At 41.6% G+C, this 14266-nt stretch overlaps 1 protein-coding gene across 2 annotated transcripts; it reads right to left on the reverse strand.

Moving 5' to 3' along the window:
- Nucleotides 1–9878: 9878 nt before the first annotated feature.
- LOC128742149 (facilitated trehalose transporter Tret1-2 homolog) lies at nucleotides 9879–13111 on the reverse strand. 2 transcript variants are annotated; one of them, XM_053838384.1, is made up of 6 exons: nucleotides 13016–13111; nucleotides 12262–12436; nucleotides 11731–12151; nucleotides 11320–11672; nucleotides 10780–11246; nucleotides 9879–10726 (listed from the first exon to the last, which is right to left on the reverse strand). In XM_053838384.1, exons 3-6 carry the CDS (start codon nucleotides 12132–12134, stop codon nucleotides 10574–10576), a joined length of 1377 nt encoding a protein of 458 aa, XP_053694359.1. In that variant the 5' UTR covers nucleotides 12135–12151; nucleotides 12262–12436; nucleotides 13016–13111; the 3' UTR covers nucleotides 9879–10573. The 2 variants fall into 2 exon arrangements, with proteins under 2 accessions (XP_053694359.1, XP_053694360.1); XM_053838385.1 differs by lacking the exon at nucleotides 13016–13111 and adding an exon at nucleotides 12514–12611.
- Nucleotides 13112–14266: the final 1155 nt, after the last annotated feature.

Below are 14266 nucleotides of genomic sequence, written 5' to 3' on the forward strand. Positions count from 1 at the left end.
GCGGTCAGTATAATACATACATACACACTAGAGCGGCAATCAAACTTCAATGTTGGGAATAATATTGCAAATAAGATTTATTTTGCTTTGCTCTTACAAAGGTTTAGCTGAAGCGACATCACTTGCGGTTCCCGCCCGGTTAAACGCTACTATGTATGATATTCGGCAAAATACTATTAAAAGTTGTTGTTTGTTGTTTTTCGTCAAGCAATCGTTATTTAGATTATCATCGTAACCGAAGGTTTCTACCATTATGATATTCTCGAACAGAAATCTAGTCTCGATTGATTATTGATTTCCTTGCGTTAATTTTTTTATTTTTGGTTTTACTAATTTGAACACTTTGATATGGGTTTATCGCAAAAACAGAAAACGCCAGCTTACCTAGATGCTTACTTACATTCATCGTCGTGCGTTCGTCATTCGCGTGCGTTTTCGGCCGGATTATCCATGCATAAAATCAGGATCAACATTTCCTTGAACGACACCCGCAGTGTAGTATCAAGGGAACGTGATTCCGTTTCGGTTTCTTTTACGTTTACATTCACTACACTTGTTTGTTAGCGCGTTATCAAAACTATGTCCAAACTCTCTATGTATGTATATTTTTTTTCTCGCTTCACTATGGGTTGCTTTTGTTTTTGGATTCTATCATTGGCTACTTAGTGGTTTAACTATTTTTTATTTTTATTTTTTGTTGTTGCTTGATCAAATCTTCGCTTGGTAGGTCATTGAAATTCGCTATCATTTTATTGTCCACATTTAAAGCTACACTTTTTTGGAGTTTTCAGTAAATTGGATGTTTGTTTTTATGTTTCATGCTACACGTTTCAGATTTTAGTTTTTATTTAATTTTTGGTTGCTGGTTCTGTTTCGGTTTTTTTCTCTATTCTTATTATATCATTTGTTTTTGTTCTCTCTCGTTAGTTGAGTTTTGTTTGCTCGAAAAGTTTTTAGAATTCTCTTATGTTTGGAACAAAATGCGGTACTAGTGTTACCAGTTTATTTTGAATTTTACGTTAAAAAATCTTCTAGTTTAAAAATTTAATTTTTTTTCAACACGGTATAAATGATCTTTTTTTATTTTGTTTGAAACAAATAACATAAAGGCACAGGATTTGGAGGAGAATAAACCAAACAAAAGGAAGTTTCTTTCAAAAATTAAAAAAAAAATTGAATTTATTTTCTAGATTTGCATGACAGTATAATACTAAACAATGAAGGAAAATAAGATTACAACTCTAAAATTGCGTTGATTAAAAAATGCATATCTATTTTATGGCATTTGGATAGTGAGCTTGAAAGGTGATAGCAATGAAAAATTCTTTATTAGTTTTTGTTTTTCCCCGTTTGAACCGACGATGTTTCGAGTAATATTAGGATCATTTTTCCAATTTTTTTTTCGCTTTTTCAAAGAACTGCTAACGTGCGAGAAAGTATACGATATTTTCTAGAGATTAAAATCTGTCTAATTTCAAGACGTTTTATTATTTTTTTTCTGAATAAAATCTGAAAATTATCAACAAGAACTAGTGTTTGTTTGTTTGTTAGATAGTGCTAATAGATAAAAAATAGAACTTCCGCTACACTTCAGTGTTTGAGTCGTGTTTTTTTTATTTGTTTTTTTTTACATCCATCATTTAAATAGCTAGCATATTTTTCGGCAATATGCAAACATTATCTCAATCTGAGTTGGCTAGAATTGGATTTCAGCAGAGCTAAAGAGTATATATTTTTTCACGTTTCCGTTTTTAGTTTCCTAGCAAAAAGTTACCCTAGCGTTATTAAAGCGCACAAATGACTTCGTCGCGATGCCTAATTTATTATTAGTTAGATCTGTGTTTTTTTTCTGCATTTTTTTTGTTCAATCTTTATAAAACAGGTATCATACATTGTTACATTTTACTGATGTATATATAAGTGTGATCTTTACACTGTACTGTCATTCCCTCCTTCATATAATCGAGTAAATTCTACTTATTGTCGTGATATGACAGTGTTTTTTTCTTCCTTGAATAATTTATCTCTAGTTTTAATTACACCTATTATTGTCGTTTCTTGTTTCTTTCTTGTTTTAGTCGATTCAGCTTCGCAATTATCTCTAATGCATAAGTACCTAGCGTTTGTTGGATGTACGCCGAAAGAGAGAAGACACTAAAAAACATTAAAAACAAACAGCTAAAATAATACTTTCAGGATATGATCGAGTTCTGTCGAGAAATTTAGAACGCAAAACTGATACGGCTTAAATTTTGTACTTTTTTTTTTGATCGGATTTTTCGAAACTAGATATTGATTAGTCGATATGTTAAGTTGGACTACACAATTTTAGTCGGAAGATGAAGAAATAATCATCAGTCAACTGTGTGATTTGTTTCGGCAACCTCACCTAAAATGTGGTATGGTTTTGTAGACGAAAAAAAGTTCCACTACTCACGCCCCTGTCCTGCTGCACCACGTGGATGCTCGCTTAATCAAATTACTTACAGACTATTTATAGTTGATTATAGTTTAGCATTTATTCAAATATAAATAAATAAATGTTGCTACACACGCCGCTTTGAATTGTCCCCGAACAGACGAAGTTAGCAACGCAGTTGCCCGTGATAATTTCATGACTTCATGATTAGGCTTGTTTCCATAGCAATCTGCACATTTGTTTGACAGTTTTATGCGCGATAATAATTTATTGTCACTAAGAAAACAGGACAGTTTGCTTTATTTTGATTTTGTAGTAAATTTGCTTTGCACGGCTTAGTTAAAAGTGTTTTTGTCTATAATTTGACTGTGGTTTTACATTTCTTATGTTCACAGAATGTGTTCGGTTCGTAATAACTGCTTCTATCGAGGGGTGTTTTGCGTCATTTTTTTTCCTGACGGCACGCTATGGCACTACTTTAGTATTTAATGGGCTCTACCAATGTTGATTTATCTCGAATTGCGATTACTTGGCTAGAAATGCGGAAACTGAGTATAAATTACTACGCCTAGGTAAGCACAAGAGTAATGAAGTTAAAGTTATAGGTATTTCAGTACTGTTTTTGAAGTGAAAATTCGATGTTGTTTATAGTTTTATTTTCCTAGTATTCATTCGCTCGCGTATTTATATTGGAGGTTGAAAAATGTTAAACGTTGTGTAACGGAACTGTTTTTATTTACAGAAACAGAAAACCAGAAATTTCAAAATTCTTCAGAGCTGCGACGAATATAAAAATAATCGATTCAGACAGGAGTATCAACCGTAAACGGTGAGTAGAAATTCCTTAAATAAACGTATCGTAATTACACATTACACAGTTTATGGAATGAAAACAAATTCCAAGCTGTTAATTTTTTCGATTAATTCGTACATCATTTGAATTAAGAATTCATAACTCAAACGAGTATCTTACAACCGAATACTTTGTATATAGTTGTTCACGAATTCCCTCTGAAATCCTCAACTAAATGAGGACCGTGAATTGTCTAATCTGTCGCCGTTGGACCAACAATTGGAACTGTGTTACTCGACCACGTGGAAGATTTTATGCCAACAGGCGTTGGCCCAAACCCGCGTAGACGACAGCCAAATTGGGCTTCAGATCAACTTGATTTTTGTGACCAAAAATTGTGTTTAGCGATGAAGCTCATTTCTTATTGAATGGAAATGTCGTTACATAAATTTATCACAAGAAAAATGCACTGTTTGGGATGGCCTATGAGACAGCAGAATCATTGGTCCGTACGGTAAGGTTGATCGTTGATTACGGATCTTTTTTGACCCCAAATACAAAAATTGAACCTAGTCGACATGTGGTTTCAAATTGCCGTGCTGCACGCGAACCAATGGATCCATTGAGAAGTGAGTTTGGTCAGCAAATAATGTCTCGCTTTGGATGCAGGGATTTCAGACAAAATCTCTTCAAGAACCCGACAACCCCTAGATGTCTCGACTTGGTTGAAGCCGACTTACGGGTGAAATGGAGACGAATGACCCAGAACCGAGTAAAACGCCGGCAAGTTCTTGCTACAACACGAGCTGCTCTGGTTCTATGCTGCTACAGGAGGAGAAGGAGACTACTACTGTGGGATTACGTAAAGACTGTCGTCTGTACGTACAGTAACGATTGGCACTCGACACGGGTGAGATACCAGCTGAACTGCTCGAAAAGATGGTACGAATTGGCAAATTGTACGAAATTAGAATTCCTAAACAAAACCTAAAAGATAAAAAGATACTTATTACTCAAATTCAGCATCAGGCTAAAGCAGAGGTTTTAAGCAGAGTGAAGGTTTTGGAAGGAATTACTTAAGCATAATCTCTGCCATTTCGATAATGCCCCTTCTTGAGGATCGTTGGAGTACCGGTAAAAAGCCATTAACAGCGTTGCGGAAAGCGCATTAGGCCGTGCGATATTGCAAACCCGGCTCTTCCAGAAGAAGTGTCTCCAAGAGGAGGAGCGCAAGGAAGTTGAGTCGTTGTACTGGTCTCATGATACAGGAAAGTTCTGTCAAATAGCGGGTTACGAACAACTGCAAGCTTAAAACACTGCAAGAAAAGCGATAAGCTGGATTGTGACAACTACCGAGCGAGCACTATCCTGAATGCAATCTACAAAGTGCTTTCCCAAGTTATTTTTCGTCCGGCCATGATGCCTGAATACTGTTTTCTCTTATAACCACAGAAGGAGGAACACAACTAAGCAGAGCTAATCTTTTCTTCGCAAACTGGGGACTTCCAAAGAGAATGTCGGACAGGCCTATTATATGGATTGAAACGATTTGCTTCGCGACCATGAGACCATGCATTCGGTAGATTGTGATTATTTTTAAAGTGTGATATAAGCTAGTTAGTTTCAAAGCCGCATACGACAGTGTAAACCGACAAGGGCTATGGAAAATTCTGAACGAAAACGAGTTTCCTGGGTAGCTGACTAGATTTATCATGGTTAGGAGGGAAGGAATCGAAAGCTGTGATTTTCAGATGTACCGTCGAACCCATTATGGATTTGAAGCCGTGACGCTGCTCACGGAGACACACATGCTCTTGCTGTGTTCAAGCGGAGGGTATTGCGGACCATAGTTGGCGGAGTACAAATCAACATGCTGGCCACAAAACAATGAATATCATATTGGAACACATGAAGACCACATTGAAAAATCAGTTGCCAGTTGCCACTCTTGTTCAGAGGAGAGGGGGGATGTAGCGACCCTGCCCGCTACTGATCCCAGTTTAGATCTTACCTGGAATCGAATGACGAAATCTCGGATCAATCATGCCAAGTTGAACCGAAAGTAGTACGGTCAACATTTCTAAGAATGGCAAGTGTGCGAAATTAAGACCAAATAAAATGCACACCAAAACTGTTTCTGTTCCGTGTGCCTTGTTTGCCCTGCCTTCCCTTTCTATGTATCTGGAGACACTTGAAGAATTCCAAATGAAGACTATTGCTTTAATTTCGATTCGTCTATGTCCCGATTGGCATGATTGGCACTTTTTTAATGTCATCGATGTGAGTTTTTTCACAGACTGAACAAGAATTCTAACCACTCGCTCTTAGTGTCTAACGTCCCCGTACGATTGTCCATCGTGGTGAAATATGGTGTACACTGCCGTTGAAAGCTAATGTTGTGGCAGCAGATCATGCCATAGTCTTTGCATTAGAACACCGAGTTTCTCTTATAACAACTCATCTTGCTCAGAAAGAGCACAATTACAGCCAGAGCCACTCATTTCTTCATACCCTAGACGCCAAAGATTGTTTGCTCCATATTCTGAACAGAATACCGAATAGGCAAGCCTGCATTCTATGGCATAAAAAGAACGATGTAAACAATGTGACGCTCACTGTAGACCAACGTTGGAAATCGAGCGAGAAGTCAACGATCCCTACTCGTACGCGAGAGAGTATGAGAAGCCTAGCTTACGACGCTTACGCCACTCATGCAAGCGTAGGACAAACAGCTGTCGTTGCTGTGTGCAGACATTCTGCTACCTACACACTCGCGAACGCGCAGCTTCATATTGTCCAGCAGCAGAAGAGGACGAAGCAAAACTGCCGGCCATCCGAGGGCAAATCAAAGCAGCAAAGCACTGCAAAAGCAAAAATAAAACTCGTCGTTCGTCGGAGAAGGTTACATCCGACTGAGATCGATTCGTTTTCTGCGCTTTGCCAGTAAAACCCCGATAAATTCAAAGCGCGGCATAAGCCAGTTAGTTTCAAAGCCGACAAGACCTATGGAAAATCTTGAATGAAAATGACTTTCCGGGGTAGCTGACTAGATTTCTCATGGCTAAAACGGAGCTACAGGCACTGTATGGAGAGCTTCATGTCGTACATTTGATGAATGTCAAAATGACTGGATCGGTGGGCGGACACGTCGTAAGGATGCGGGACGAGAGTGGGACGAAAACAGTTTTCTTCAACAATCCTACATGCACCAGGAACAAGAGAGCTCAACGTGCAAGATTGCTCGACCAGGACGAAAGTGATTTGCGTCTTCTGAGACGAACCAACGACGCATTCGAGCTGGAAATCAAGCCTACTTTTCCCTCAGCAAGATGCTTCGATCTGGCAGCATACACCGCCGCACAAAGCTGACGATGTACAAAACGCTAAAAAGACTGGTAGTTCTCTACGGACTTGAGACAGTAACTTTACTTACGGAGGACATACGTGATAGCCATATTTGAATAAAAGGTATTGCGGAATATTTTTGGCGGGCTACAAACGGAAAGCAGAGAGTGGCGGAAGTCTATGAATCATGAGCTACAGGCACTACTAGGAGAGATTTCCATTGTACACCTGGCGAAAGTTGGGAAACTACGGTGCCGGCCACGTCGCAAGTGTGCAGTGAAATCCGTTCTCTTCAAGAACTCCACAGGCACCGGGAATAGTGGGACCCAACGTGCTAGATGGCTCGACCAGGTTGAAGCCGACTTGCGTGTGTCGAGACGCGCAACGAATTGGCGACGAGTAGCCCAGGACTGAGTATAATGGAGAGGAATTCTTGATACGGCAAAAGCCACCGGAAAAGAGACGACTGGGGAATTGGCGACGAGTAGCCCAAGATTAAGTTGAATAGAGACGACTACTTGAAACAGTATGAGCCATCAATGACAATGACGACGTCGGACCCATTCGAAACTCGCAAAGGACTTCGACAAGCTGGTCTTCCCTACCTGTTATTCAGCATTGCGCTAGAAAGTGTTATAAGGCGAGCGATGTAACGCGTCTCTGTAGAGGCATATTCGAACGAATCTGAAGCTACTGAGAACCTGAGCAGAGGGTCCAAAGCCCCTGAAAAAAAAGTTCTCTCTGCCGGAAAACAAAGAAACGAAGCAGGAACAGTACCTGAACGTTATGCAAATGCGCTAGCAGAAGTTCAATCCTGTTCGTTGCCTATCCTCAACATGCCGACTCGTAGTGGGTCGATAGACGAGGATGTGGCTCCAACTCTCCATTCAGGGGTCCAGATTCACTCTGCCGAATCGCTGACTGTGCTGGAGCTGAAACAATGGGAGAGCCGAACAGTCATGGCCAATTGGATGGCCATTCATCGCTCAAACAATACGGAAAAATTGTAACGCCGAGTATTAAGGTTACTCAAAAGTTGCTGAGTCCCAATAAGAGCGATCTCAGCACGCTTACCGATCTTATGACAGGACATTGTCCGAGTAAATATCATCTTCGGAATCTCGGTTTCGTACAACAACAAGGCGACATTTGTCGCCTGTGTAATACCGAGAGTAAAACTTCGGAACACTTGCTCTGCAATTGTTGAGCACTAATAGGACGCAGACTGCAGTATCTCAAAACAGGCCTCCTAGAGCCTAGGGAGGTCTGGTTTGCGTCGCCGATCAGGGTAACAAGGTTCATAAACCAAGTCATCCCTGGTTGGCACCTGTCTCGCTCCAGCCACCAGCCTATCACTTCTTCAATAAGGCTGAAGAAATAATGCTGTATCTCTAAGATGCTACACGCCTAAGATGGCAGCCCTATCAGGGGATATTGCGATCCCGGTAAGGTGATTGCAGCGAATCTGGAGGGAAGGTGACCGGCTATTGGAAAAGGCTGCTTTTCAGGATCATATTTACTGCAGTATCAGCCGCGGACTGTAGGATCAGTTTGAGGATTAGAAGACGCTTTTCAAACAACAAACGATAAATCCGATGATGTCAATGAAAATATGCTACGACAGGCTCAAATTCGATGTAAAAGTTGTCATTAGAAATGCAAAAAAGGGAAAAAGGTATTCTTCCGACGAGACATTTGAAGACACATAGGCTTACTTTACTTTTACCCTCACTTTTAGCACCTGCTTTCTACTTCTATATATCTGGAGACACCTGAAGACAACCAAATGGAGACTATTGCTTTCGTTCCGTTCTATTGTGCTCTGCCAAAAAAGAAAGATGAAAATAATTTGAAGTTTACTGCAGACAGAGCACAGCACAGACAGAGCCTTGCAAAAAAAAATGCTATTCGCCTACCGAGAAGGTAGTTTCCGTATGATTCCGTACTTTGCAGTAATGAATGAAGCGATTGATGAAGCTTGCATGTACACCAGATCTGTTTTCGTATGCGACAGCTTCTGCATGTACTGTTGGAAGGAACAAGAGTACGAAGAGTACGTTCTCGTCGTTACGAAAGTCATCTCGTATAGAAACGATGAACGGAGCTTCTATAGAACAGCCAACAGCCTGAGGATTTTTCCTACATCTCCTCTACTAAATGCATGGCTTCTGGCTTTCTGAAAAAAATGATAAGCAAGCCGAAAAAATGCATGGGCGCTAGAAAGGACGATATACGGCGAGCGGATTTTGCTGGATTTTGTTTGCAAACAGCACCTCAATCCACTGAATAGCGATCCCAACTTTAACACCTTCCACGTATCAAGAAAGCTAAAAGTAATAATTACTTTATCACCTAGCGAAGAGCAGCTAACCAGCGTCAAACCAAACCACGTGCTTCGTTAAAAGCACGTGGGTCAGCGTTTGAAAAAATATACGGTTTACTTTCAGGACATCAACTTGCTCTAGACTCAATCAATTCAAATACGCTTGCTAACCTATTGGGTCGTGCAGACTCAGTCGCTTTTTTGGCGTACGCGTGCCGCCCTGTTGAAGTAACGTTAAAGTAGTCTTCTACTTTTTCTACTATTTTTTTTCGCAATACATTGCACAAAAATTTATACGACACATTTTCTCCTACTGGAACATAATCTTTTGCTTAAGTAAACCACGGAAGAACGTCTTCATTTGTAACGTGGGAGAGATAAAACAAAAACTGTTAATTTACTTGAAAGCATTTTGATTTGGATATTTTGGAAGTTTCAAAGATTCATCCATGTATGAGCAGGACACGGCCTCAAGCAAACTCGCTCTTATCTCATGATGCTTTTCTTCGACGTGCAGGCGAAATATTTTTTCGAGGAATTTAATAATTGAAGTGTTTTCCGAAATACATCCGCCTGTTGAATGTGTCAACGAGTGCCGGAATACCGTGCTCTTTTGCTAATTACGTTTCGAATATTTTGAGAAACTTTGAGCTTGAGTCTGCAACGTCTGTAGAAACCACACTAAAACAGCTTCGTCGTTTTTCGGGTATTGAGGCGTTTTTAGTCGGTTGAGTTTGGCTCATTAAATTTAAAATCGGTATGGACACCCGTCCAGTTGCTTCGTAAAAAAAGACGTGGTGATTGATTCTAGTTTTACCTATCTGTGCAGCCTTTTTTCAATTTTATGATTCTGATAAAATATTATCCTAACATCCTAGGTGGAGATATTATCCAATGATTTTATGTGCTTGGTCATGACATCTAGTCAAACAAAAAGAGATGTCTGTGATCGAAAACGGTTCCGTTGGACACAGTCATTTCGCATTTTTCCTCCTACCCCGGAAACCTCTACAAATTCGCGGCGCCTTCGTTCGCGGATCAAGCAAAAGCAAAGCCAAGAAAGTCTTGCTCCGAATCACACTAATCTGTATAATTGCGTCGTTCTATTCGTTAATCAATACTCCTTTGTGCGTTTAACGGATCTATATGTACAGTGTTTTTTTTTCTTGTCTGTTCCTAATAGTGAATAGTTTCGAACTTAAAATTCAGCTCACTCGACCGCGCTCTTGCACACATCACTACCACCTGCATTGTAAGTGTGTGTGGAAAGCGGGTTTCTTCTAATTGAGTTTAGTTTAATAATTAAATTGCAATTGTTTGCCGTAAGTACGATTTCCTTTCAATTTTTTTAACATATTTACACGTGTAAGTTTCTCTAGTATGTATAGAAAAAAATAATTTTAAGCAACGATTTTCGTTTATAGCTTGAACATCTTTCACAGTTGCATTCGTCAGCTAAACACTTTCTAACTTACTTAGGAACATTTAAATGTTTTACGCTCACTCCGTCATTCTCGCCACTTTTCCTTGCTAAGCACCCGAACAATGTACGCTAAATGTAATAAGCAATCGTATAAGTGAAAAAATGTAACGCCACGCACAGCTGCTGCTAGATAAGCAAATATCGACAAAGCAAGGTAGCGCGAGGGCCCATTAAATACTATACTAGATACTCTACGTGCGTTCCCATATCTCATCGATTTATCGTCAGCGTTCGCACGTACTTGGGGTCCATTTCTTCCAGGTCGCGACCCTTGGTTTCCGGGACGACCATGATGACGAAGAACAGTCCCGCACAGGAGATGCACGCGTACAACCAAAAGGTCCCGTGCAAACCGAAGAGACTCTGAAAATGAAAAGCTTGAAAACTCTTTCTTAAGTTCGATTGAGCAAACTAACCTGAAAATCCATGAACGTTTTTACGCCGAGGAAAGCGCAGAAGTAACTGAAACTGGTAGCAATCGAGCTACCAATGCCTCGATACTCCAGCGGAAACAGTTCACCTACCAGCAGCCAGGAAATGGGTGAAATTCCCAGCGAGAAGGCCACGGTAAACACCAGCACGCACAGCAGCGGGATCCAGTCGTTGTTGCCGACCGGTGCGTCCAGGTCGAAGTTTGCCGTGGCGAGCAGTTTGTTCGTGTGACCGTAGTAAACAAACGACCCGAAGCTGGCCAGCGCGAGCGACATGAACACACTGCTGACGATGAGCAGCGGGATGCGGCCGACGGTGTCGATCAGCAGCCCGGAAAGCATGGAGGCCAGCAGCTGCACGAACCCGACCGCGATGGCCGCTCCGTGCGGGTTCATACCGGCGAATGTTTTACTGAAAATGGTGACCGCGTAGAAGTTGAACGAATTGGCACCTGAAAGTTTTGGCGGTTTAAATTAGTTTCGGTGGATTATGACACTGCACTGAGGAGGGAATATCGTACGTACCGGTGAATCGCTGGAAGATCATAAGGCCACAGGTGATGGAGACAGGCTTCACTAGGCGGGCATTGCGCATGACGGCTTTCACGTTCGTTGCGACGGCATCGAATGAAATGCGTGGCAACTGCCAGGAACGGATTATTCCAGCCAATTGACCCGTCATCGATTTCTGTTGCTGCTGTTGCTGTTGGTGATGCGATGGAAGCGGTTGCCCGTTGCTGGCAGCCGTTACGGTCGTCGTGGTGGTCAGCGTGGACATCCGATTGAGGAGGTTAATTCTCGACGTACGCACGTTCGATCGAATGGTGTCGAGTTCTATCTCTACGTTTTTGTGTGGACCTCGAAGCCATTGCAGTGCTCTGGAAAAAAGGTTCTAATGAATAACTTTGTTTAAAGGTAGAATTTGTTAAAACTCACCGATGAGCTTCCTCGTCACAACCTCTTAGCACTAAGAAGCTCGGCGTTTCCGGTATATAGATCACAGATATGAAGAGCATAATCGGTGCCACCGAAACCAGCATCGCCAGCTGCCGCCAGTCCAGGTACGCCCCGAGCAGGTACGATATCAGCATCCCTAGATGTCCGGCAATTTTCTGAATGGCACTCAGGAAGCCTCGGATGTCCGGCGATGAGATTTCACTGATGTACACCTGCGTCACGGTGGACACGATGGCACAGCAGAAACCTCCGATGAAGGCAGTGAAAAACATCGTTTCCACTGATTTGGCAAATACTGTCAGAATCCAGGACAGCGAAAACGGGAGAGCCATCAGTGCTAGCACTCGCTTCCGGCCGTACTGCATTGCGGCGCCTCCGAACATACCCCCGAAGAGGGCACCTGCAATCGAGACGCAAGACACAGATGGTGAGCAATTGATATCAACTACTAGTGAAGTTTAATTTCCTTTTTAGATTAGCACACCTGTGTGTGGAAGGTGTGTTACCTACCGAGCAACGAAAGGCTGGCAATCCAACTCGCTTGCTGGTCGTTTACCGAGAAAGAGCTGTAATTGCCACGCTGACGGATCTGCAGCTCCTGAAGACTCGCGATGGCCGGGCTGGAGTAACCCTTCCCCAGGCCGGCTGCCAACGGTCCGATCGATACTGCTAAGGCTGCGATTATCTGAAAGCATGCAGGGGGAAAAATGAAAAATAATTGTAAGAAATTGCGAAGACGATGTCGATGTCAAAAGGAATTACTTTTCCATTTTCTAACTGCTTAGTAGGCTTTGAACCGTCTGTCTAAAAATCAAACGTACTTCCCTTGCATTGGCGTCTACTTTGTTATGCTGTCAAGCCAATGACAAATATGTGATAGATTGCGTCAACATTCTACAATTTAATTGTTTTATGATACAGTATAATCAGTCTAATTCGACCAGCGCCTAATGGGGCAGAATGTTCTATATCTCCCAAGCGATGGTTGATGGTTCCACAAAGAATGTGTCATAAATATGCCCGACTCAATGATGATTTGAGATGGATGACAATTCTTTTGTGTTTGCATGTTCGAGGCTTCGAGGTAGAAAGCGTAAAATGAAGATAGTCAGCTCTATATGGAATCATCATCGAATCGTTTGAAAATGAAAACGCGCCCGCACCTCTCCCTAGTTCTTCTATATGCATGCTGCAAAATTATTGTGCGACATGCATAAAATGAGAGAAGGAAATGAGGCGCCATCGGGATTATGGGGTAACTTACCTGGCATTATTTCGGGATAAAAACATGCATTAGCGGACGGGAATGAGGTGTGTAATAACGATATCAATGCCATTGTTTGTCAACCGCGCTATTCAGTCAGACTGACGCTCGGCGTGATGCCGGCAATGCAGCACAGCATCCTTTCTCTTCTGAATATGTACAGCAAGCAGCACACAACTGTGCAAATTTGCTGTTCGCATTTCTCGCATTGTTTGCAGGTGGGATTACGTTTAATTCCACGTGGAACTGGGTCGGCTAATGAAACAACAATGATTTTGGTGAAATATTTAACCACCGATAACAATAAAGTGGTGAAAATTATTAATAGACATTAAGCCGCAGCTTAAAATCGAATTAAAATTATAAACACACCGCATACCGCACGATCAAGGATGTTTAGGTACTAGCGATTAAAAGTCTTGGCCAGCAGGTTTGCACAGCCGCAGCACATGTTGCAGGCAGGTATGCTATTTCCCACGTTCAATTAACATTCAGCCAAGTAGTTACAGCAAGCAAGCAAGCCACATAATCTAAAGCAATTAGCATATTGAATGGCTAATGCAGTAAAATATGCCTGTCGATTAAAGCCAGCTAAGCTTTTCACAGTTGCGCGTACGACGACGACGAAAAAATCCGATAGGCAGAACGCTACAGGTGTCGATGGAGCCCGCTTCGTCAATGGCAATCCAATTTATTTGCAATAACACACTATCCGGGTTGCTTTGGGTTATAAATTGTGGCTTAGTACACCTTTTAAGATCACTAAAACACCCGGAATTTTGCGCTCAAACAAACCTGAACGCTTGAGATAGTATTAAAATCATTGTTTTCCTATATTTGTGCTACCATGGATAACGGTACAATCGTCAGGTTGTTTATGTCATTTTTTGACCTTATAACCTAATAACCGAATTATCAAGTAACTTCGGGTGAGAGGGATCCTGTCAGAGGTTTTGGTAAAATGAAGACTTCGAGGTGAATTTCCCAAGCCCATGGATTTTGACAACCAGGCGAAACTAAAATAGTGGCTTCCACTGCTCAAACAGGATCAATCATGAGTTGGCACTATGGTATGTCTCAAATGAGACACCAATATCTGATCATTGCTTTATATATTTTGATCATTTGGGTGTCTCCTTGAACGCTGCAACTTTTCGTAATCCGAGATTTTCCGACTGGGAACTCTTTGAGGAGGAACTGGTGACGAAATTTCAAGGATTCGAACCGACGATTGAGTTATCGATCGACTTG

Source organism: Sabethes cyaneus, chromosome 3 (genome assembly GCF_943734655.1).
Source record: "Sabethes cyaneus chromosome 3, idSabCyanKW18_F2, whole genome shotgun sequence".
NCBI lineage: Eukaryota > Metazoa > Arthropoda > Insecta > Diptera > Culicidae > Sabethes > Sabethes cyaneus.